This window comes from Conger conger, chromosome 3 (genome assembly GCF_963514075.1).
Source record: "Conger conger chromosome 3, fConCon1.1, whole genome shotgun sequence".
Lineage (NCBI taxonomy): Eukaryota > Metazoa > Chordata > Actinopteri > Anguilliformes > Congridae > Conger > Conger conger.
Genome location: NC_083762.1, coordinates 7,538,079 through 7,563,160, shown reverse-complemented (window position 1 = coordinate 7,563,160; position 25,082 = coordinate 7,538,079). Strand labels below are relative to the sequence as shown.

General features: G+C 47.6%; 1 protein-coding gene across 4 annotated transcripts in view; it reads left to right on the top strand.

The window, feature by feature from the left end:
* Positions 1-22,706, top strand: part of fgf13a (fibroblast growth factor 13a) — a 120,450-nt gene extending 97,744 nt beyond the window's left edge. For all 4 annotated transcript variants that reach the window (XM_061234595.1, XM_061234593.1, XM_061234596.1 and 1 more), the window contains 2 exons: positions 16,493-16,691; positions 20,912-22,706. In XM_061234595.1, coding sequence (XP_061090579.1) covers positions 16,493-16,691; positions 20,912-21,048 — 336 coding nt within the window. In that variant the 3' untranslated portion in view covers positions 21,049-22,706. The remainder of the gene's footprint in view (positions 1-16,492; positions 16,692-20,911) is intronic.
* The last annotated feature ends 2,376 nt before the right edge of the window (positions 22,707-25,082 follow it).

Sequence of the window (25,082 nt, the reverse complement as noted above, 5' to 3'; positions counted from 1 at the left end):
GGCAGGTCTGTGAGTCTCTCCTGCGCCCCATCAGGCCCACGCAGATGAGGTCTCAGAGCTCGCCGTGCGTGAGCTATGCTTCTCAATTCACTTGGCGTAGTTTGGCAGGAATGTTGTGCACATATTGGCCACCTTCCTGGCCTGGTAAATTAGGACAGCAGCAGTTCACAAAGCTGGATAATACGTGGGAGGAAGAGCTCGGTCGTCTCAGCCCGGTGATGCAGGGATGTGACTCAGACGCACACGTTTTAGCATGAGCACTAATCCTTTAAAATGTGTTAAATGCTGTATATGTCAGAATTATAATAGACTTATAATATATTGCCATTGCATGATGTGCAGCCTAACATTATTATAAAAGTCAGTGTATGGTTTTGGATATAACATAACGTAACATAATGGTGGGAACAGGCCATTCAGCAAGGCTCGACGTTTCCTACCACTAAAGTGTACATATTGCTTAGTTTGCTTAAAGGTTAAATAGTATCTCACACTGTATCAAGCATGGTCTTGAAAACCCCCAGTGTTTCTGCCTCCACATCATGTCCTGGCAAGCCACTCCACACAGTGACCACTCTCTGTGTGAAAAGATACATCCTAATATCTGTACAGAATTTATCCAATTTCTATTTATGCCCTCTCGTTCTGCTAACCGAACTCACCCTGAAGATTCAGCTGTAGTTCTCTTTGCTGATGCCTTCAATGACTTTAAAAGCCTGTATACAGTACTGAAAGGATTCAGGTTAAATAGGGATATAATTCAGGGATACAACTGCAGTGTCCCAACCGGCAGCAAAGCCTGCAATGTGTGAATCAACCTTTTAAGGTGTGAGATTATGACAGAGTGACTTTAGGTCCAGTTCACTGACTGTCTGTCTGTGTGCTGTGCTAGGGCCCAGGTCTGTTTCAGGGTGTGGTTGAGTGCCCTGCTCATCCCTGCTTGCTGTGCTGGTCTGTTTCAGGGTGTGGTTGAGTGCCCTCTGCCTCCCTGGGTGCTATGCAGCTGTAACTATGACTTATGAGCGGCTCTTACTGTAAGCTCTCTCAGCAGGGAGCTGTCACGCTGGAACCCGAGTTATTCGTCGTCTGTATTACGTACAGTAATTTAGCCGATGTGTCTCTGATGGTGGCGGACGTAAGGAACAGTGCACTGGGCTGTGTTTCTGAGCAGGTGCGTGGTCAGCGGCAGACGTGCTGCCCCTGTCCTTAACTGTTCTTTCTCTCTCCCTCTCTCTGTCTCTCTCATTCTCTCTCTCTCACCCTCTCGCACACTCTCTCTCCCCCTCCCCCTCTCCCTCTCCCACCTCACTCTCTCACTCTGTCCCTCTCTCTATCCCCTTCACTGTCTCTCACCCTCTCTCTTTCTTTCACCCTCTCTCTCACACTCTCTCACCCTCTGTCACTCTCTCTCTCTTACTCTCACCCTCTGTCACTCTTTCTCTCTCCCTCTCCCTCTCGCTCTCTCTCCCTCTCCCTCTCTCCCTCTCCCTCTCTCACTCTCTCTCTCTCCCTCTCCCTCTCTCTCCCTCTCTCTCTCCCTCTCTCTCCCTCTCTCTTTCTTTCACCCTCTCTCTCACTCTCTCTCACCCTCTGTCACTCTCTCTCTCCCTCTCCCCCTCTCTCCCTCTCCCTCTCTCTCTCCCTCTCCCCCTCTCTCCCTCTCCCTCTCTCTCTCTCTCTCTCTCTCTCTCTCTGTGGTTGACCTTTGCGCTGCCTGCATGAGCCCAAGCCTTAGTGTTCTGGCGGAAGTCAGATGTTACCATGGTGACAGGAGCAGCCACCGAGGAGCAAGTGTGTGGGTTGAGCGGAGCGTGCGTCAGGGAGAGAAACAAATAAACATCCTTTAATGTCATTTGGGTTTGGATTCGCCATTATTGAACACTTAAGACCGTCGGCCGTGTTGTATTTTTCTGTTTTAATGGCCAGTACGCGTGTTTGTCAATTAGATACCCCCGTACTGTACCATGGGAAGATCAACCTCTATGTCAACAACAATTCTCCACAACGAGCCTGCGCAAATTCTGGTATAATTCAGCATTATTAAAAAGGAATGGATTTATTAATGTAATCCTGCAGACAGGCCTGGCAGCTTGCTTCTATTCCCTGTTTAAATGTGTGACGTTATGAATAATTCATGCAGAGCCAATAAATTGTGCCATCGCAGACGTCCGGATGTCACAATATTGCAGGCTCCACGCACAGCTCACAGGTCCTTCGGTGTGTGCAGTACACAGCCGTGGCACGTCCACACACAGCCCCGCTTGAAAATAGACCTGGCAACCCCTGGAACTGTTTCTCAGGGATTTGGACCCTGGTGTAAAATCCGGCTATGCCAGCTTGACCAGCTTGAAGCTTGAAGCCAAGCTGCCCATGAAGTTGGTCCAGCTGGGTATAAGCTAGTCAACCAGCTAGTGCTGGTAGCTTGTTGGATCAAACTGAATCAAGACATAGCTTGAGGTGGTCAAACCAGGCCAAACTGGGAGCTGGTCTGAACTGGTCAACCAGCCAAACCATGTCAAGATGGGAGCTAGTCTGAACTGGTCAACCAGCTACCAGCTGTTTTAAAACCTAGCTTGAGCGGTTGTTTTCAGCAGGGGAGACACGAATGACCTGGCAAACCCTGTGATTCCCCCCCAATGGAAGGAGCAATGCATTGTGGGAGGTTCAGCGTGCCTTTCTTAAGAGAAGCCTTATTATCCTCTGCGACTGTCTGTTCGGCGATGACGTGCTGTCCGTCGCGCTTCGTGTTGATTCTGTTGTCATCAGCAGCGGATGCCGTTCCCAGTCCTGAGCCCGGAGCGTTATTTAACGGGGCTGAGATACTGCAGACAGCCAATCCCAGTTGGGAATGGGAATATCCTCCCGTGCAGCCTCGTAAGCAGCAGGACCTTTGAAGAACGCGAATAATTAGATTATAATGAATGAAAGTACATCCGAAGGGAGGATCCCGGCATCGAAATATAGAAAGGGTAAAAATAACATCTTTCCTGGTGGAATTCCGGCTCCCACCCAGTTGCCTTTAATGATGTTTGTAATTAAAATGTCTGCGCTGGGGGTGGGTTAATAAAGCCCATCCCATATAGACCTTGGTATAGACACGTTATTTATTTCTTTGCCTTATCAGCGGGGCTGTAAAATAGACTGGGTGCTGCCCTACGCAGCGTTTAATGTGTGGATATAGGGCAGCCTGTAGTGTAGTGGTTAAGGTACATGACTGGGACCCACCAGGTCGGTGGTTCGATCCAGAATATGAGCCAGAATATGATCCGCACAGCCATTGGGCCCTTGAGCAAGGCCCTTAACCTTGCACCAGGGGAGGATTGTCTCCTGGTTAGTCTAATCAACTGTAAGTCGCTTTGGATAAAAGCGTCTGCCAAATGCCTTATAATGTAATGTAATGTATTGTAATGTAGCTAACTGCAGTATTGTTGTCTGCCAGGTGTACTGTACTAAGTAGATGATGTTATTGTTTTATGGTGAATCGCGGAGAACATCAAAGTATTGCCGGAGGGTTTTTGTTTCATTATTGTGTTGTTCACTTTTATGTGCATAAATTTATAACCCTACCATTATGGATAGTCATGCTGTTCCAACCATGTAATATCTGTTCCTCGACAGTAAAGATCTTAGTTGTCAATTCATTTCACACTGTCTCTACTTTTCTTGTGCTGACAACCAACAGAATGTATTTCTTCAAAGATGAGAAAAATGAGAAAAATATACATAATTGGCTCACCTCATATGGAGTAATGTACAGTGTATGTGTATACTATAATGTGTGTGTGCGCTTACGTGTGTTGTTTAGGCGAGAGAAGACAGAACATGAGTGGGTGAGAAAAGCACGGGTGACAATGTATTCATCCATCAGCGTCACTACGTGTGGGAGAATTAGAATCAATTAGCGGGCTTCCAGTTCCTTCCATTATCTGTATGGCACCTTGTCCTTCTGTGGTCCTCAGCCATTTTAAATGTGCAGCCATACACAGCTCCTACGTTTGGCTACTTGTGGAAAAGACTCAGACTTAAAGTACAGGGTGGCTTGTTGCTCATCGTGCAGCTCCTGCCCTGTCTTCAGCTCATCTTTTGCATTTCCAGCAGATGTTCAGTATAAACTCTGTCAAATATTTACTCATCTCTTGCGGAGTGTTTTCAAACGTGCGGGGCGCAAGAGCGTGTCACCTAAAATGACACTCGACCCAGTTTACATATTACTCCCTTTTCCCCCTGAATTTCGGTTGGCGATTTGCAGTTTTAATCTCCCTCCTATACACAGTCTATACATTAAATGCATATTATTTACAAGCCTTTCATGTAATGTTAAAGAACAGCACATTTAATATAAGCATTGCATGAATCCTGTAAAAAAAATAACCGGAAGTGAGACGCCAGGGTATCTGAGGTCCCTTTGAAGTTGCGTAATGTATTTTACAGATTAAAAAAACATTAGATAAGTGAAGTATTGAAGACAGGCGGTTAGCATCACCCCTGTCCTGGGTGCGTAGGGACTGCTGTGCTAGCCCTGTAGCAGTGTGTTGGGGGATACTTCATTACTGGAGAAATGAGGGCAGCGTGTTGCGATGCAGCATTTGTAGATGCAGTATGCTGCTGGTGTGGACATGGCTGGAGGCACAGCGGTTATACTACAGTCATTATAAATGATAAAATATGCAGAGCCTTTCCAGGTGAAGAGAGGCTGAATGGCTGTTGAAACCGCTGGAAATATTACAGTGTTGACCAGGCTCACTTACAGTGAAAGGACGAGAGAGATAGAGAGTGAGGGAGAGAGAATGAGAGAGAATTAGAGAGAGAGAGAGAGAGATGAAAGGGAGAGTGAGAGAGAGAGCTAGGAAAGTGCAGTTCAGGATTTCCACGTGTTTTGTGTGTGTGTGTTTTTGTGTGTGTGTGTGTGTGTATGTGTGTGTTTATCTGTATGTGTGTATGTATGTATGTGTGTGTGTGTGTGTGTGTGTTTGTATGTGTGTGTGAAAGCCAGAGAAAGACAGGGTTAGACTGCAGCCATGGATTGACCTGTGCACGTGCAGTGTGCAGTGTGTTTGGGGCGCATGGCACCAGTGTGATGCCGCGTTAGCAGCGATGGTGGCTCTGGCAGGAGCTGCACACCCACACACTGCCCCCCCCCCCCAGCCCCCACATCAAAGACCTGAGCCTCCCCTGCAACAGGGCTCCTGAGCCGGGTCACTACCCGCAGCCAATCAGTGCTCACACATACAGAGAGAGAGAGAGCCCCACACACACACAGACACACAGCCCCACGAACACAGGGACAGCCCCACACACACACAGATACACAGCCCCACAAACACAGGGACAGCCCCACACACACACAGACACACAGCCCCACAAACACAGGGACAGACCAACAAACACAGGGAGCCAGAGCCCCACAAACACAGGGACAGACCCACAAACACAGGGAGCCAGAGCCCCACAAACACAGGGACAGCCCCACAAACACAGGGACAGCCCCACAAACACAGGGACAGCCCCACAAACACAGGGAGAAACAGCCCCACAAACACAGGGAGAAACAGCCCCACAAACACAGGGACAGCCCCACAAACACAGGGAGCCAGAGCCCCACAAACACAGGGACAGCCCCACAAACACAGGGAGAAACAGCCCCACAAACACAGAGATCCACAGCCCCACAAACACAGAGATCCACAGCCCCACAAACACAGGGAGCCAGAGCCCCACAAACACAGGGACAGACCAAAAAACACAGGGAGCCAGAGCCCCACAAACACAGGGACAGCCCCACAAACACAGGGAGATACAGCCCCACAAACACAGGGACAGACCAACAAACACAGGGAGCCAGAGCCCCACAAACACAGGGAGCCAGAGCCCCACAAACACAGAGATCCAGAGCCCCACAAACACAGAGATCCACAGCCCCACAAACACAGGGAGAAACAGCCCCACAAACACAGGGACAGCCCCACAAACACAGAGATCCACAGCCCCACAAACACAGGGACAGCCCCACACCAGCGAACGAAAAACGATCTCACTCAATGATACCAAAAATGTTTATAGCATCGGCACAACATTGCGGGGACATTGCGAGAACATTTTGTGCCAGCTGAGATGCCATAAAACAAGGCTTGGATTCTCAGGCTCTTTTTCAGTCACAGAAAGTCTCCTGGTGTTGATAACGAGGAGACCAGTGCCGTGCTGCTGTTACCGTCCCGAATGGCAGTAGTGCGGGATTGAAAGCAGCAGTCTTTCCAGATTAAGGTCTTAACTCAAAGCAAACCAATCGCTGTTCAGCTGCTCTGCCTGTCGATGAGTCACTGCGTTGCGACCCTGTGGCATTTCACACTGTGATCCTAGTCAGGCACGATGACAGAAATAATTCCCAAGACGCGTAATTTAATTTGACTAGCGTGCGTAATTTAACAGGTTGTCATCAGGCTCATGGTCAAAAAATGTAACACTGTTACATCGCTTGTGCGTTATTATTTGCGTAATTGGAAGCTATTGAGTTCGGACTGAAATAGCCAGGTCGACCTCGACAGGTTTGATTAATACTCGCTCGTCTAGAGATGATGCCCCTGATACCGATCTGATGAATTGGATAGTTGGTCTTCTGCTGCTGTCAGATTAAGCAGTTTATGATAGCATCGCAGCAAATGCACCTGGCTTGATTAATGACTATGTTTTAATTATACTTCAATCTATCTGTTGGTAAATCAATGCTAATAGTTTTTTGTGTATTTCGATGCTGCAACTAATGATTGATCCATATTGTGCATGCATAAGACCTTGTGTGTGTGTGTGTGTGTGTGTGTGTGCGCATGTGTGTGTCTGTGTTGACAGTGAAAGGAATTCATGTGGGTCTACTGAGTGCTGAGTCTCACTTTGCTCCCAAAGAGCTCATTCTTTCAGCAGTAACGGCTGGCCAGGGCAATCCACCACTTTTGTCTGTGTCTCTGTGACGGATGCTAACCGCTAACTGTGACTAGTGCTGACTGTGATTTGGGCTGCCTCTGTAATGGCATTGTGACAGATGCTAACCGCTAACTCTAACTGGTGCTGACTGTGATTTGGGCTACCCTTGTAATGGCATTGTAACTGGTGTTAATAGCTAACTCTAACTGGTGCTGACTGTGATTTGGGCTACCCTTGTAATGGCATTGTAACTGGTGTTAATAGCTAACTGTAACTGGTGCTGACTGTGATTTGGGCTACCCTTGTAATGGCATTGTGACTGGTGTTAATAGCTAACTGTAACTGGTGCTGACTGTGATTTGAGCTGCCTCTGTAAGGCTATTGTGACTGTGTCAGGTGACCGTTTTGGCCAGTGGGCTGTAAACACTACATTACCAGAGAAGGGATTACCTGGCAAGCCTGTGAATTAACTGACATCTCTGGTAGTGAGGATGATGATGGTGACCAGGGATGAGGCAGGAGGGAAGGCAGCCTGAATCCCTCTTGTTCCTGCATAAAGCCTTTAATGGAGGGAGTTACATGTATATGGGGAGAGGGGAGATGTGGAGACTGTGAAAGATGGAGGAGAGGAGGAGAGAGGGAGTGTACGCGATTGAAGAAGGAGAGTGGAGAGATGGGAGATGGGGAAGATAGAGGGGGCGCAAGGGAAGGAGAGAGAGGGAGAAGAAGGAAGATCAAGCATTGCAGATGGAGAGAGGGAGGCTGCAGAACCCTGGGGGATCAGTGCTACAGAGCGTAACAGATATAATTCAGATACAGGGCGCATGCAAACTTATCCACTCCCCCCACTGCACACCCACACGCATGCAAACATGCAAAAACATACAGCACGCGCTGACACACACAGGCACTGCTGTTTACATTGTACGCAGAGATAATTCAGCACATACACACGCACTCTTACTGAAATACATAAATACTATAAATGTACACACACATACACACCCATGCATGTACACACAGTCATCCACAATCCCCCCGCTTTCCCGAGCACACGTAGCCTACATTTAAAAAACACATACATTAGCGCACACACAACCCCAGACCCCCGTCACCGCAGGCTAGGAGAAGGGATGCCCTGGGTGGGAGGAGAGGGGGAGGAGGGGAGGGTGGGGCTGAAGGAGGAGAGGAGAGGGGGAGGAGGAGCGGTGGGAGGAGAGGAGAGGGGGAGGAGGGGAGGGTGGGGCGGTGGGAGGAGAGGGGATGAGAGGGTGGGGCAGTGGGGATTCCAGTTTTGTAGAAATGCATCCTGGCCCTCCAAGCAACGTGACTGCAGCTTCCAGCTCCCTCAGGGCTCCAACGCTGCGAGGGAGAGGAGGAAAGGAGGAGAGGAGGAGAGTGGGGGGGGGGGGGGGTACGCTGTCTCACCCCCAGCTACATCTCTCAGGGTGTGGATGCTGCCTCAGTGCTCACCACCACTGTGCCTCTCCATCTTCCTCTCCCACACCTCCACACGCTGGTATGGAAAGACTGCAGTCGCACAGTGTACAGTACGGGCCAGTTCGTGGAGGCTTTTACCCAAAATGACTTTGTGAGAGTGCTTTTAACATCGTTACCAACCCACTTCTAGAGCCTAGAGCCTGACCTAGAGAGGTTAGCAAAGCTGTGCTCTGTTCACTGCCTCCATACGCAGTAAATGAGTGCCACACACCGGATAAAATGAAGGCAGAAGGATACGTTTTCTTTCCTGTTCAGCAAAAAATGAGGTGTAATCTAAATACATACATTTTATTATTAGTGAGTTTAAAAACCAGGTGGACTCCTGCACACTGTATCTTGCGAAACAACCTTTAATGTTGTAGCCACAGTGTGCGGGAGTCCCAACTTCTTCTTGAATGTATTTTTCTCCCAGCGCCTGTCATCTAAGCCAGGTGTGCAAACCTTATTTCCCATGTAGATTGTTTCTGAGTTTAAAAATATCGTTTTCAATAATGCAGAGGCTATACACACTCTTTACACATTTCTTGGTGAATCACCAAATGATAAAGACAAAACTTCAATCCTACGGGATCTTAGACACTCCTGTTCCGCAACGCAGGAGAACTGAGTTAGCTGGATAACTGCACAAAATAAAACCTTCGGTTCCAATCCCAGATTTGGGCAGGGTCCGGGTTTTACACAGTGCCGTTAGCCAGCTAACTCCGTAATCCTGCTTTGTGGACCAGGCCCCTGGTAATACATCAATACTGGGTGCTTTAAATGGTAAAATGGTTGGCATTTATATAGCGCCTTTATCCAAAGCGCTGTACAATTGATGCTTCTCATTCACCCATTCATACACACACTCACACACCAACGGCAATTGGCTGCCATGCAAGGCACCAACCAGCTCATCAGGAGCATTTGGGGGTTCGGTGTCTTGCTCAGGGACACTTCGACACAGCCCGGGCGGGGGATCGAACCAGCAACCCTCTGACTGCCAGACAACTGCTCTTACTGCCTGAGCTATGTCGCCCCCGCTTTAATACTTGAGTGTGTTGCCTCCTTAAATTAGTGCGAAGTATGGCTTCTATTTTAATAAGTGCTTTCAGCCCTCCACCTAAACTGAGTGATGTGGTACAGTAACTCCTGTATTAGCTGCTAATGTCTCCTCCAGTGAGTGTATGTGATCAGGCTAATGTCTCCTCCAGTGAGTGTATGTGATCAGGCTAATATCTCCTCCAGTGAGTGTATGTGATCAGGCTAATATCTCCTCCAGTGAGTGTATGTGATCAGGCTAATGTCTCCTCCAGTGAGTGTATGTGATCAGGCTAATGTCTCCTCCAGTGAGTGTATGTGATCAGGCTAATGTCTGTCTCCTCCAGTGAGTGTATGTGATCAGGCTAATATCTCCTCCAGTGAGTGTATGTGATCAGGCTAATGTCTCCTCCAGTGAGTGTATGTGATCAGGCTAATGTCTCCTCCAGTGAGTGTATGTGATCAGGGTAATGTCTCCTCCAGTGAGTGTATGTGATCAGGCTAATGTCTCCTCCAGTGAGTGTATGTGATCAGGCTAATATCTCCTCCAGTGAGTGTATGTGATCAGGCTAATGTCTCCTCCAGTGAGTGTATGTGATCAGGCTAATGTCTCCTCCAGTGAGTGTATGTGATCAGGCTAATGTCTGTCTCCTCCAGTGAGTGTATGTGATCAGGCTAATATCTCCTCCAGTGAGTGTATGTGATCAGGCTAATGTCTCCTCCAGTGAGTGTATGTGATCAGGCTAATGTCTCCTCCAGTGAGTGTATGTGATCAAGCTAATGTCTCCTCCAGTGAGTGTATGTGATCAGGCTAATATCTCCTCCAGTGAGTGTATGTGATCAGGGTAATGTCTCCTCCAGTGAGTGTATGTGATCAGGCTAATGTCTCCTCCAGTGAGTGTATGTGATCAGGCTAATGTCTCCTCCAGTGAGTGTATGTGATCAGGCTAATGTCTCCTCCAGTGAGTGTATGTGATCAGGCTAATGTCTCCTCCAGTGAGTGTATGTGATCAGGGTAATGTCTCCTCCAGTGAGTGTATGTGATCAGGCTAATGTCCTTCACGGGGCTGAAGACACATCATGGCTGACAGCGTTGGTGCACAGCTTTCTTCCACATTGTGCCTCTTTGAGTGGGATTTGAGAGAATTGATCTAAATGGGATCGTTTCAAGACCATTTCCTAAGAACCTCCCCGCTCTGGGAAAATGGCAGCTGGCTGAGCGGGGGGGGGGATCATGTGACCCGCATCATTCCGGCGCAGAGAGGGTTTTCCCGAGATGTTGTCGTTTGTCTTTGTCCGCTTGAGCAAGCTGGGGAATGACAGGGTGGTAGTGGGAAGGGCGAGCGCTTTCATTGGCTGGGAAGTGCGGCTTCAGTTGGAGGTTTCTCTCCTCCAAACCCCTCCATAAAACTGCCCCAGGGCTTACTGTTGTGCTCTGACGTTCTTCTTCTTCGTCCTATTATTGTGATTAATAATAAAGGTATGCTCAGTGCTGTTTGGCACCGAGTGGGTCTGTATGCGATGCAGTCAGAGTAAAGACACGCATACATAATATTCTCTTCTAATGCACTCCCCAACAAGCTGGTGAGTACTTATTATATTGTTTGAATATATTCTGCATCTTTTGTTGTATATACTGCGCTGATATAGATCATTTTGACACAGGGCCACAGGAGAGGCCCTTCTATGGCTACATTAAAGAAAAAACAGGGCTTGCTGGTGCCATGGAGCAGGTGAATACAGCACATTGATTAACACCAAGTTAATCGATCGCTATGTCGATCACTATGGTGACCAGGTTTTAAGGTGGGCGACGCAATCGATTGTTTAACCGGCTCTCTTTTAACAAGGCGCTTTCCTCCAGCAGCTGGACAAAGGTCAAGGCTTGATAGTCACCAGCCGTCTGATCTGTCGGCGAATGCAAAGTCAACACAGTGAAGGACAAAGTCACGAGTGGAAATACCCTGTTATTACTGCCTCCCCGGCACTAAGGCCTCTCATCCACTGCTTGGGCGTGCAGGTTTTGATGATGCGCCGGCAGACTTTCAGAGCAATCAGGGAGGCTTTCTCTCCCCCTCCCCCTTGTCCTCACTACCGGCGTTACAGTTCCGGTCCAAACGCTTCCATTGTAATTAAAATTAATTATCAATTTACAAGATAGAATTTAGAGTTTTAATCCAATCCTCTCGGAAAAGCAGATTAATAATATTTGGGGTTTTTTTCGCGGTTCAGTCGGTCTTAATGAGCCTGACCTTCAGACGAGTGGCTACGGGTGTACAGGGAACAGTTACGCAAGCTTCCCAGGGTAATCCTTTCAGACTGTGACCGCGTCCCTGTTGGCTGTAACACTGCCCAGTTCAGCTGGCCCGCCCCGCTGTTTATCAGCCCTCAGACACTCACAGCTGTCAGTTCCAGATTTCATTTGCTTTTTTTTTTTGCTTTTTTTTTTTGTTGGTAATTAGCAGATGTTCTTATACAGCTTACATTTAGCACACAGTCCATGAACACAGCTGGATCTTAACCGAAGCAGTTGAGCTTCAGTACCTGGCTCTGCCCCGCCTGGGAGCTGAAGCCGCCACCACAGCCACAAGCCCGCTCCAGGCTGTCGGTTTGAAGCAGATCATGGAAGACCGAGTGCCTTTGGCGCCACGTTTCTGTGTTGATTGATGTTGAACATTAAAAGACACTGGAATCCTCCCTGCCCCTGATGACACTGTGGCCCAGTAATTACCAGACCTGGGTCAAGTATGTCATTGTTTTGGATTCAGATGCTTTTCTATGGCAGCAGGATGGTGCAATGTGTAGCACTCCGCCTCATAGCAAGGAGGTCCTTGGTTCGAATCCCGGTCGGCCGGGGCCTCTCTGTGTGGAGTTCGCATGTTCTCCCCGTGTTTGCGTGGGTTTCATCCGGGTACTCCGGTTTCCTCCCACAGTCCAAAGACATGCAGGTTAGGCTGATTATAGAGTCTAAATTGCCCGTGGGTAGGAGTGTGTGAGTGAATGGTGTGTGTGTCCCCTGCGATGGACTGGCGACCTGCCCAATGTATGCTGAGATAGGCTCCAGCCCCCCTGCGACCCCTGTTCAGGATACGCACGTTAAGACAATGGATGCACGGATGGATACTTTTCTATGCTTTACTGAGCTTGTGCATCGGAACCTATGAAAAACTCTCAAAAACTGTGAGCCCTGCCCTCTGGTCCTCTCGGAGGCAAGATCAATCGAGCACCAAATCACGCATCTGACGTGGGTCTGGCAATTAGACGGCATCGTGTTCTCGTTCCTGGTCCTTAAAGCCAAAGCCTGAAAGCAGAATACCGTTCCGAGTTGATGGGCGCGTTGCGTGGTTCGGCCACGGTAGAGCATTCCGACGGACCGCGTCGTGGTGCAGAAAATCCTGGAAGTGCATTAATCACTCGCTGAGCGTTATGCTAAAGAGCAGCTTAGCGCACAGCGTGTCCCCGCGGAGGTGTGATGTCACCAGCTGTGCGCCAGGCATCCGAACGCCTCCTCTCACCTCGCTCGAGCCCAGCGAGGGCGCTAAGTGAGCTGGTTGAATAATTCAGGAGAGATAGAGAGAGCCTTGAATATTCAGCCCCCCCTCTGGATCAGAACCAGGTGACGGGAGTGGAGTCCGGCCGGAGTAGAGTGGAAGCCGTCTTGAATTCCTGTGGCGTTTCAGGAAATCCAGCTGTACCAGCTTGACCAGCTTGAAAACTGAGCTGGCCAAGCTGGTCATCAGCTGGTCTAGCTGGGTATGAGCTGGTCAACCAGCTAGTGCTGGTAGCGTGTCTTTCAAAACGTAACTTGAGATGTCATGTCAAGCAGGGAGCTGGTCTGAACTGGTCAACCAGCTAAATCAGGTTGAGCTGGGCGCTGGTCTGAACTGGTAAACCAATACCAAGTATTTCAAAACATGACCAAAACACATTGTTCCCCTGTGGTAAGGCTCCTGCTAAACAGCCAATACTGCTTCTCTTCATAGAATATATAAAATTAATGAGTATATAGATTCCTTCCAAAGAGAAGGAATGGGGTCAGAGAACATGTGAAAACTAATTAGCACTTGTGTGCCAAATGGAGGAGAGAGCATGCTGCATTAGCCTTTCTTTCAACATAATAAAGCTGGTTTAAGTGGAGGGCCTGGCCCCTACCCACCCTCCCTGGGGTGCCTGTATAAGGGCCCCAGCCCACCCTCCCTGGGGTGCCTGTATAAGGGCTGAACCCACCCTCCCTGGGGTGCCTGTATAAGGGCCGAACCCACCCTCCCTGGAGTGCCTGTGTAAGGGCCCCAGCCCACCGTCCCTGGGGTGCCTGTGTAAGGGCCGAACCCACCCTCCCTGGGGTGCCTGTATAAGGGCCCCAGCCCACCCTCCCTGGGGTGCCTGTGTAAGGGCCGAACCCACCCTCCCTGGGGTGCCTGTATAAGGGCCCCAGCCCACCCTCCCTGGGGTGCCTGTGTAAGGGCCCCAGCCCACCCTCACTGGGGTGCCTGTGTAAGGGCCCCAGCCCACCCTCCCTGGGCAAGTTTGCCCTGGCACGGTTGTGACAGGAAATCGATGTGTCAGTGCCACGCTTGACATCAGCGTTTCCCCACTGCATCAGCTTCAATCAGCCCGCATTCGGAACAGTACACTTTGCACAGCTCAGAACAGGAACTCTCCGTGAGAGACCCAAGATGGCGGAAGCTGGTAGGGGGCATGGGAGGATGGGGGGGGGGGGGAGAGAGCAAAGAGAGAGGGACAGCGATACAGGGGAGGGGAATAAAATAAATGGGAAATGAAAAAGAGGGGGGGCGAGAGAGGGAGAGGAAGAGGGAGCGAGTGAGAGAGAGCGCTAGCGATAGAGAAAAGCAATCAGGCAGAACTGTTGAAAGCGTGTCCCTGGTGCCAGTGTTGATACTTCAGTGTATGCGCTTCAGAGCCATGGATTCATTAGTCAGAGGCAGTGGAAGGGCCCTGTCACATCTGCAAATGAAAGAACAGAGAATTACTCGCACAAGCACTCTGTTCAGAGCTCGCCGTATTAGCTGACTGTGAGAGGAGCACGCTGGCAGTGTGTGTGTGTGTGCACTCTGTATGTGTGTGTGTGTGTGTGTGTGTATGTGTGCACTCTGTATGTGTGTGTGTGTGTTTGTGCCTGTGTGTGTGTGTGTGTGTGTGTGTGTGTATGTGTGCACTCTGTATGTGTGTGTGTGTGTGTGTGCGTGTGTGTGTATGTGTGCACTCTGTATGTGTGTGTGTGTGTTTGCGCCTGTGTGTGTGTGTGTGTGTGTATGTGTGCACTCTGTATGTGTGTGTGTGTGTGTGTGTGTGTAAGTGTGCACTCTGTATGTGTGTGCGTGTGTGTGCATGTGTGTGTATGTGTGCACTCTGTATGTGTGTGTGTGTGTTTGTGCCTGTGTGTGTGTGTGTGTGTGTGTGTGTGTGTGTGAGTGTGAGTGATTGTCTGGCTCTTTCAGGCCAATGAGTACCTCACAGTATCGAAAACAATCAAATCTACACATCACTTACTGTTTTTGTGTGGCTTGACGTCCTCCCCAGTTGCTTCAGATAGTAATATAGTACAAGCATTCATATTTTAATTATTATATACTGTGCAGTCCGTAAGTATTTGGACAGGCCTACAATTCCTGTTATTTTGGCTCTGTACTCCAGCGCTTTGGATTTGAAATGGAAAAAATGAATATGAGATTAAAGTGCAGACTCTCCCCACCGAAGACTGTCAACTTCAAAAACCAAGAATCAAGACTCAAGATCAAGATACTGAACTTTCTGATACCTCGTTATCATGTGTCTTCTGTGAAAAGTGCTATACATTTAATTACTAAGGAAGTGATTGAATGCACTAATCAGAAACAGCTGAGAGGCCAACTGTCCAATTGCGTATGGTCTCCTAAAATGGGGGGGGGGGGGGGGGGGGCTATGTATAAAAAGGGAAGTCCTACAGGGATCGCCCAATTTGGATGTATATACATTTTTTCATTTCAAAACCAATGTGCTGGAGTACAGAGCCAAATAAACAGAAATTATACCACTGTCCAAATACTTATGTACTGCACTGAATATACATTCAGGTACTAGATAAAATAAACATGTAGTGTCATTGAGTATTTAGGGTGTAAAAATTAATATCACATAAAACTATATTACATTACGTTAATGGCATTTGGCAGACGCTCTTATCCAGAGCGACGTACAGTTGAATTAGACTAAGCAGCAGACAACCCTCCGGCTGTGTGGATCTTACTGTGGCTACACCAGGCATCAAACCACCGACCTTGCGGGTCCCAGCCATGTACCTTAACCAGTACGCATATACAGTCATTTTCTTTTCTTTTTTTTTTCTCAGTAGGCATTGTAAACGTACGGAACTCCACCATCTGCTTTGCATGCGAGCATTCTCATCGATCACAGAAACCCTGCTCATTCACAGTAAATTACATGAAACTTTAATTCATTTTCGAACGTAACTTCCGTTTCTGCACGCACGTTTGCGCATAAATCTGAGAAGCGCAAGCTGGACACAAACAGCCTGATAAATTATATGCAAATAAAATGCAGCATTTTAAATAGTCTAAATGGAACAAATCTGCAAACACAGCATGAAAAGCAATATCATTTATTTATCCAGGGAGGGCGACTGCAAGAGCTGCAGCAGCCCAAAGCTTTTGTTTTTATTAACGCACAGTTACAAAACTTTGCATTATTGATTCTTTTAGGTTCCTGGAACGTGTCTAGTGACATACATATGTATGAGCAAGGAAACTGCAACATGTGCATGGATACCTATAGTTCAAATTCTACAGTGTGGGTCAGATTGGTTTCACGGAACAGTGTGCGTGCATATGTGTCGGTGTGCCTGTTTGTGTCTGTCTGCATCAAAACCATTTTATATCAGTTCATTTCAGTTTTGCTCCAATGCTCTTGCTGTGGTGGTTTATATGTTGATGTGTGAAAAGGAAAAGGACTCTCTGCTTCAAGCCCTCGTGAGTGAACCTCGTCTTACGCCAGTCTCCCTCCTCCATCCCTCCCTCCCTCCCTCCCTCTCCCTCTCGTTCAGGAACACTTCACGCCCGAGTGTAAGTTCAAGGAGTCGGTGTTTGAGAACTACTACGTGACGTACTCCTCCATGATCTACCGGCAGCAGCAGTCGGGCAGGGGCTGGTACCTCGGTCTGAACAAAGAGGGCGAGATCATGAAGGGGAACCACGTGAAGAAGAACAAGCCGGCCGCACACTTCCTCCCCAAGCCCCTGAAAGGTGAGCCCCTCCGCCCTCCGGCCTCCGCCCTCCGTCCGCCGCCCTCCGCCCTGCCCCTGTCTGGAGGCTAACGGCTCCAGTTGTATGTGGAGCCATCCAATACCAGTCGATCTGAGGCCGTGACCTTTGCACCCTCCGGCCCATCTTCCTGTCTTCTGGGATGATTAGCTTGCTCTATGGAAGACCCAAGGTCCCTTAGGCCCTGTTTCTACAGGGGAGGGGGCAGAGGGAGGAAGGTCACTTCACTACGCATACTGGAATTGTGTAAACACTCGCAATTGTCACAGAGGAGGGCAGACACCGGCAGGTCATAAAAGTTTATATGAATCATAGAATATGACTTGAGAAGTTCACGCTTAGGAACAATTACACCAGATATGTATACATTTGTCCTTAGCCTAGCTGAAGTGTGGCTACAGTAGTTCATTGTGTCGTATGGAACGTTTTCTACATAAAATGTGCACCTATAGCAGCCAGGGGCATATTACTAGCCAGTTGCTGTTTGTTGTTGTGGAACCAGATATGTCTCTTCTCATGCACAGTATGTCCATGGGAAAGATTACTAAGTTTCTCTGTAAGGGGCAATGTGCAAGTTATGAAGTTGCAGCTTTTAGACTAAAGTTTTTTTTTAAGTAAAGTTTTGTAAGGTCCTTCAGAGAGAGTACCACCCACCAAGGGACAGTTTGGTTAAGGAAACAGGAGAATCTAATGGAAGAGCTGTGTTCTGTAGAACAGGCAACTTGGTTATTAAAAAGTGCCCTGTGGGTTTTAACTTTGTGCATCGTTGCAACTGACTTGGGGAAATAGGGTTTCCCAGGGTTACGGTTTGAATGAAAGTTAGAATTAGCGTTAGGTTTGAAGTGGGGTTATGTGTCGAATTAGGGTTAGGGTTACAAATGTGATGCGTTTGCTCTTGTAGTTGTTCATGGTTCTATGGTAATGCCAGGGATATCTGTCATCGTGCCGTGTCTGGAGAAAGGAGATAGCTCTAACGAACTAGAGAGAAACTTGGAATAAATTGCAGAGGACGGGTTCGGTCAGAGCGAGAAATTGGCACGCCCGCACTGTTCTCCGCCTAAGATTAGATGTGATGTTCTTCTTGGCGTTGGGTTGAGGCATCCCCTGCACAGAAGGATTACAGATCCACGGCTGCACGGGGAGAGTTTCAGAGCGTTTTGCGGTGCCATCAGACACCCACGTGTGTCAGAATACTCTGAAGGCCGCTTGTTTACGGAGGGGGTGGTGTGGAGAGGGACCAGCGTTCGGGACGGCGCAGTGGCTGGTTGGTTCCTCTCCGCGTGGAGGTGGCATGTTCTCCCCGTGTTTGTGTGGGCTTCCTCCAGCTACTCCACTCTCAAGAGGACATGCCAATCTCAGTGCGACTACCACGGTTAAATAAAGGTTAAATATTGAAATATGTATGTGTAAAAACGCGGTATAGCACAGGCGGCTGGAGAACAGCGGTGCGGGACTGAGGGCCAATTACAGAGCTGTCTCTCCGCGGGATGACAGCTCTCTGCCCCAGAACCGGTTCTGCTCTGGTGACCTCATCCCGCCGCGCTTCATTTGCACCTCCTCCTCCTCCTCCTCCTCACACTGAACCCACGGGCTCTGCCTGCATCGTTAGGACCAGTCAAGCCCATCCAGCCAGAACCTCCGCTATAGCCGGGGAGCCAGAATGTCTGCAAGGGCTAAATGTGTGCATGCGTGCCTGTGTTTATGTGAAGACATTATACGTACATACACATAATGAATGTGAACAGGATTACAGTGGATGAGCAGTGTGACTGTGTGTGTGTGTGTGTGTGTGTGTATGTGTGTGCATGCCTGCCTGTGTTTACGTGAAGACATACAGCACACATACTGAATGTGAACACATACAAACAGGATTACAGTGGGCAGCAGTATGACTGTGTGTCTGAGAGTGTGTGTGTATGTGTGTGTGTTTGTGTCTGTCTGTGTGTGTGTGCATGCACATGTGTTTGTGTGTGAGGAGCAACCTTTATTCACATAATTATATACCGTAGTTGTACAGCAAAGATCGCAGGGGAGCCCTGCAAAAATACTGAAGTGTTTTATAATTTGTATTGCGAGATGGAGAGTTATATTACACAAGGACATAACGCAATACGGTACATGCGTGAAGTGGCTGTCAGCAATACAATAGAGAAAGGTTGTGGTGGTTTAAAGGTTTTATTCATGAATAAATATGTTATGTTTTTAAAATTGTATTTCTGTAGAGGCATGTTTAAATGAGCGTGTGCTTAGAAAAACAAAGTTAGCAGATATAAAGTGTTCTGGGCAATTATTCCTCTCCCAGCACAGAAGCACCGATATTTTGCTCAGTTTATTCAATCTTTTGACTGTACATCACAGCAGGGAGATTTAAAGGAGACTTATGTTGTCACGCTGTTTCATCACTCCCTGGGTCCATATGAAAGGCTGCCTTGTGGTGAACCCACCATGTCCATTTTTATTTTTTAGGCTGTTACTTTTAACCCCCCCCAAGGGTCATTTTTAAGGGAGCCACTCCAGAAAGAGCCCCTCCAGTTGATTACTCCATGATGGGAGAACGTGAGCTGCATCTAAAACGCTGGGCTGGCACTCTGAGAGGCATACAGTCACACACAGGCTTGCTGTGAACTCTCCAAACGGTGGCAGAAGCACACAAACGGTACAGTTCAAAGACGCGGTATCACAGAGATGTTCATGGAAAGCCCAGCTCTCTGTGGTCCTCTGCTTAGCACAGCAGCGCAGCCTGACGTTTGAACCTTTGACCTTTGGTTTAGATACTCAGCATGCAGTTGCATAATGCCACCAGTAATAAATATTGATCCTGGCAGTTTCCCTTCTCCCCGGGGATATGGATTAATTGACTTATGGACATGAGGGTGATTCACACACAGGCTTCAATGCAACTCATAGTGGTTTTGCACCGTGGATATAGACCCCAAGGCACATACAGTATCAATTAGCATTAATCACTAGGAAGAGGATAATGGGTAGACTTTCAAATCATGGGCAGGAAGAAGCTTAAGGCTCAATTATGGTACTAGATTTCTTTCTCAAATGAAAAACAATCATCCTTTTTGTTTCCTGTGGAATTCTATATGCATGGGCTCACATATTTCTTCCGCAGCAGAATTCCTGTGCATATTCAGGATTGAGTTGAGAGAGGCCATTGCACCTTTTCCTCTGACTTATCAGTTTGAGTGGCCGGGAATTTCATGATGTCATTATTTTGTAGAGCAGGAGTTCCCAGCCTGGGTCCAATAGGGTGTAATAGCGGAATATTCACCTTAAAGGCAAGGTGAGATGAGTTAACCTTAGCTGGGGCTTGTTCCACAAAGCAGTGTTATCGTGTTAACCAGATAACTGCACAGAGTAAAACCTGGAACAGTCCATGTTCCAGGATTGGGGGCATCCAGGGTGTACTCAGTGCAGATATCAGGTTAACTCAGTCATCCTGCTTTGTGGAATAGGCCCCTGGTCAATTCAGTGCTAAGCCACAACCACAACGCACTGTGGCTCTTCAGAACCAGAGTGAGAGCTGCTCAAGAGAAAAACAATTTGCAGGGGGTTCATCACGTTTTTTAGTCAACAGCCAGATGAGACACGTAGCCACCCAAGGGTTGTTTGTGGCAGGGGAACAAATTGTTCTAATGACATAATTTTTGCTAAATTACCGAGCAAACCTTAAAGGTACAATAGGTAATTTCGGACTTCTAATGGGCAAGAGAGAAATAGCAGCAACAAACTCCTTCAAACCACAACACTGTTTATCCCTCCCCTTCCCTGTGAACGCACTGACATTGAGACACCATTGGCTGTGGCAATTAGAACCAATTTTCAACCAATGAGCTTGAACTATTGTTCAGCAATACAAAGTTGTGGTACGGTGTCTGGCCGTCAACTGTATATTTTGAAACCCAAATTTAACGACTATAAACACAGGCAAGGGCGAGTCAACATGGCAGTGAGCCTTTTTCAACGATAGGCAGGGATTTACAATGGTCTTGTGACAATGTTTTAACACAAAAGTAAATAACCTATTGTAAATATATTCCTGAATGTAGCCAGACAGACAGGTCTGTAGTCAGCCATGTTACAGACAGCCGATGCTTTTGGGGGAACTCTGAACTGCAGTGGGGTGGATATGGGGTGTCTGACACTCTGTCTGTCTGTCTGCCTGTCTGTCTGTCTGTCTGTCCGTCCCCCAGTGGCCATGTACAGAGAGCCCTCTCTCCACGACCTGACGGAGTTCTCCCGCTCGGGCAGCGGCACGCCCACCAAGAGCCGCAGCGCGTCGGCCGTGCTGAACGGCGGGAAGGCGGTGAGCCAACACGAGTCCACGTAGCCCGGGGGCGACCGGGGCCCCCCTCCCCGGGGCCCGGTCCCACACTCACCTCCGGACTCCTCTCGCCTACGCCTCTCCCCCTCTACGCTTCAGGACAAAAAACCCGGAAAAAACACACCAGCACAACCGCACACACAATCAGGCCCGCCCGTTACCAGTGACGACTACAACCACAACAACAACAACCACAACAACAACGACGACGACAACACAAGTAAAAAAAACGCAGAGGCAACCAGTCGGCATCCCACTGGTTTCGCATCACGAAATCCGGCCAGATGCCTCTCGTGGAGTTTCACTGTCCTGCGGAGCCGCTCGATTAACGTCCCGCTAAGGCAGAATTAGGCTGGCGTGAGTCAGGGCCCGGGGCCAGAGAGTCTGCGCTCATTGCGGTCGCGGGGCGGCGGTCCCGCTCCCTGAGAGCCCAGCAGTTTTAAGCAGCGTCGCAGAGCTGCGGTGAGGAGGTAGGGCGCACCGACTCTCCTGCATTACCCCGTGTTTAGTGCACGCTTGCAGCCTTCTCCAGCTTCCAACAGAGCCACCGTCCGGCCCATCTGCGGGGAGGGTGTGGGGGAGCACGGAGGGGCAGTGGCTCTGCCCGCTAATCTTCCGAAGTTTTGGAATTAGCTGGGAGATTTTCCCTCGCCCTTGTCTCTCCCCCTGTGCTCAGTGTTTGTGATCTTTTGCCATTGCTGTGAGAAACGGGGTCCCAGCACACCAAAGGCAGAACTGTGAGCGTCCCTTTAAGCAGTTCCTGTAGACGTCTGCGGAGAGCGATGGGACTCTTAGTGTACATTTAGACATGAGAGCAGTAAGGAAGGAATGCCATGCACGGTACGTGAGCATTAATGTTTCAGTATTGTAGGAACTGGTTGTTTTTGGTTTGTTTTTTGGTTGTTTTTTTTTTTGCTGGTATGGTATGCAATGAGACTGGAGTATGAGATGACTGTTAAATGTCCAGCCCTTTCTGTTCCCAGCTCTGTATGTGTCCGTCCCCCTCTGTCTGTAACAAGTCCAGTAGTCATGTCAAGACCCCCCCCCCCCCCCCCCCTTTATTTTCATGTAAAATGGATTTGATGTCTCTGGTCACCGTGGAAACACAGTGAACCAATGCCCACCAAGGACCCTGTTTAGTGAATGAATTATCTCATTGTGGTGATTTTATATGACTAAAAAAAAAAGTTAAATACTGTGGACTTTTAGGTGGCTTAACATTTTATAGGATGTCATATTTGTAAAAGTGAACAAATGTAAAAAAAAAAAAAATTACAAAAAAAATTAAAATTAAAAGACAAAACTTTACCCTTTCTTGTACAGGGCATGTACAGCTGACGGTGTACAACAAAGACCCTTTTTTGTGGGCAAAGTACTCTTTCCCCCTCCAGCAACATATCTCCCTCACACCGTACATGCTACAGGGACGTTATTTTTCGTTGTTTCAGGTGAACATATCTGTTGCATGGGAGAGTGCTGGGACTATTGGAGGCTGCATGATATAGGCTGTGTGTATTAACCCATGTTGGATCAAGTGTCCCAAACCAGGATAATAAATCATGCACAAGCAGGCATTCTTCCTGGTACCTTCCAGTTGTTTATTAATTGTTGTATACACAAAATGCACTGAATAAAATGTTTATATTAAGATATACTTTTAAAAAGTGTCGTCACGCTTCTTTCTTCCCCCCGTTTGAAGCCACGCCGTTTGAAGCCGACATATATTTTTAAGATTAAGAACAACACCTTTAGGGGTGCAACTCGCTACTTAACAGCTGTTGCAAATGAAGCCAAAATTGGTGTAAAACAATGCCCTATTGACAGTAATGCGCTCAGGCTAACACAGAACACACTGCTTCTAATCAGATCATTATCATCAAGTGCTGACCAACCAACCAAATGATTATTTAGTATCAGTGTCTGTCCCCCTGTATGTGAAGGCGGGCTAGGCTTCAGATGCAAGACACATTTACAAGAAATCTGAAAAAATGTATTTGACTGAATCTAACTTTGTAAGATTGACCAAAACTATATGTGGCACTATATAATATACGTATGCACTACATCCGATTACAAGCTGTGAAAAATCAGTACTTTAAATTAATCTTTGTCTCTCATCGATCTTATTATATTTTAGATTATCAAAGCATGTCCACAATTTCCTACTAAAACATCCTTGCAATAAACCCACATTGGTTTTCATTGCTTATCAATAAGGCAAACCCCAGTTTAGAGTATTTGCTTTCTTGAGGATCACAAATGTTGCTTATGAAAAAAAAGAACACACACAAAAATACTCTGCCCGTTTAAGGTCTAGCACAAATATGTAATTAGAGTTAAGTAAGATTTGTAACGCTGATGTGACAATCATAACATGCAATAGAGTTCTAGTCCACTGACTTCGAAAATCGAAAGAAATAAACACTTGAAAGGGTTCAAATGAAAGGAAAGAAATGATGAAAAATGATGCGTGCCCTCGGGGATCTGGTCGGCAGTGTGACCGAAGCAGTCAAAGAATGCTCCACGCTCTGACCGGTCTGTGTGAAATGTGCTCCCTCGGTCAAAGGGAGACCTCGTTCTCCATCAGCGCAGAGCAGAATGCTGAGTGGCCGTTTCACTGGACAGAGACGAATGACAGCGGAGGAGGGATCCTCTCTGTAGCTGCCTGCCCGGTTCCCGCTCCCAGGGGCTCAGGAACCACGTGGAACCATTTTGTGTGATCCTAGCGTGCTTCCCCTCGAACATGGCGGAAGAACCTACTCTCACCCGTGTCTGTGGGAATTGGAAATACCATTCCGTTTCACCCGTGGTGTCTGTGTTTGTGTGTAAGAAGTGCCATCAAGTCTCACCTCTCTTTCACAGCATTTTACCTTATTATCCACCGTACTACTGTGCCAGTGCTCGGATGTTGCACTGTTTACAGGAAGCATACAGAGCTTATGCTTACCATATTATATATTATACTCATAAATATGCATTCGGGAAAGCCAGGATAGGGGGTATTGTTTTTTTTTTAACGGTAAGCAGATTGTAAAAGTCTCCATTGTTTTTTTTTTGGTATAAATCCTTAAAGAAACATGGCTTTCCAAAAAAGGCATTGTTTATTTGGCACAACGCATTATATCAAATATTTGATTTTCCAATGTGCGCATTGTTTTGTTTAGTTTTTTTCATCCTTAACAATGCAACATTTGTAAAAAATGTATTCAAAAAACATAATATTTTGGCTACAAATGATGCCTCCCTCCATGTTTACAACATTGGCCTATTTGCGCAAGCACAAAATAAACAGAAGTGAGATACAGGAGAAATTGGACCGCCAGGCTACCCAGCATGTTGGATAGCAGCTCATTAGCACGCCAGCATGCTAGCCCCAAGACCATTTCCCTGCAGGTACCCTCTGGAATTGGAGATATGAACTTCAATACCCCTCTACACTCATCAGATGTCTTTGTTACGAGCAGATAAAGCTCCACAATAGCACGTTACACCGTTCTAGTGCACATCGGGTATGTTCGCGCAACGACCTGGCCCAACTGAATTCATTTCCCTGTTCATAGATAACAATCCAAGCACACAATCACTCGAGCGTGCTGACACAAACACTAAGATGAGATGCTATTTGACAATTGGAAAAGGAGATTAAACAGAGGCTGACAGCGCGGCAGCTTCAAACACTCTCTCGCTCCGCATAACGCATTTGCTCTCAGACAATGCTCAACTTAACTTTCCAAATAGAGGAATTACTTTCTTTTTGATTTTAAAGATACTCTTTGAAACTACAAATAATAATGGGCTGAGTTAATTCTTCCATAAAAAGGTGCAGAACTAAGATGGTAGTAAAATATGACAGGCTTAAATATGAAACTGAATAGCTTCTGATACATGATTTATCACTGTGATTTGAACGGATTTCATTACATTTTAAAATAATAATCCTCATCAATTTTTATTTTCACTAGGAAGTGGCACTGACGTTTAAACCTCTTTTAAAAGCGAGACTGCATTAATGTGATAATACGCGCTGGTAGCTGCCATTA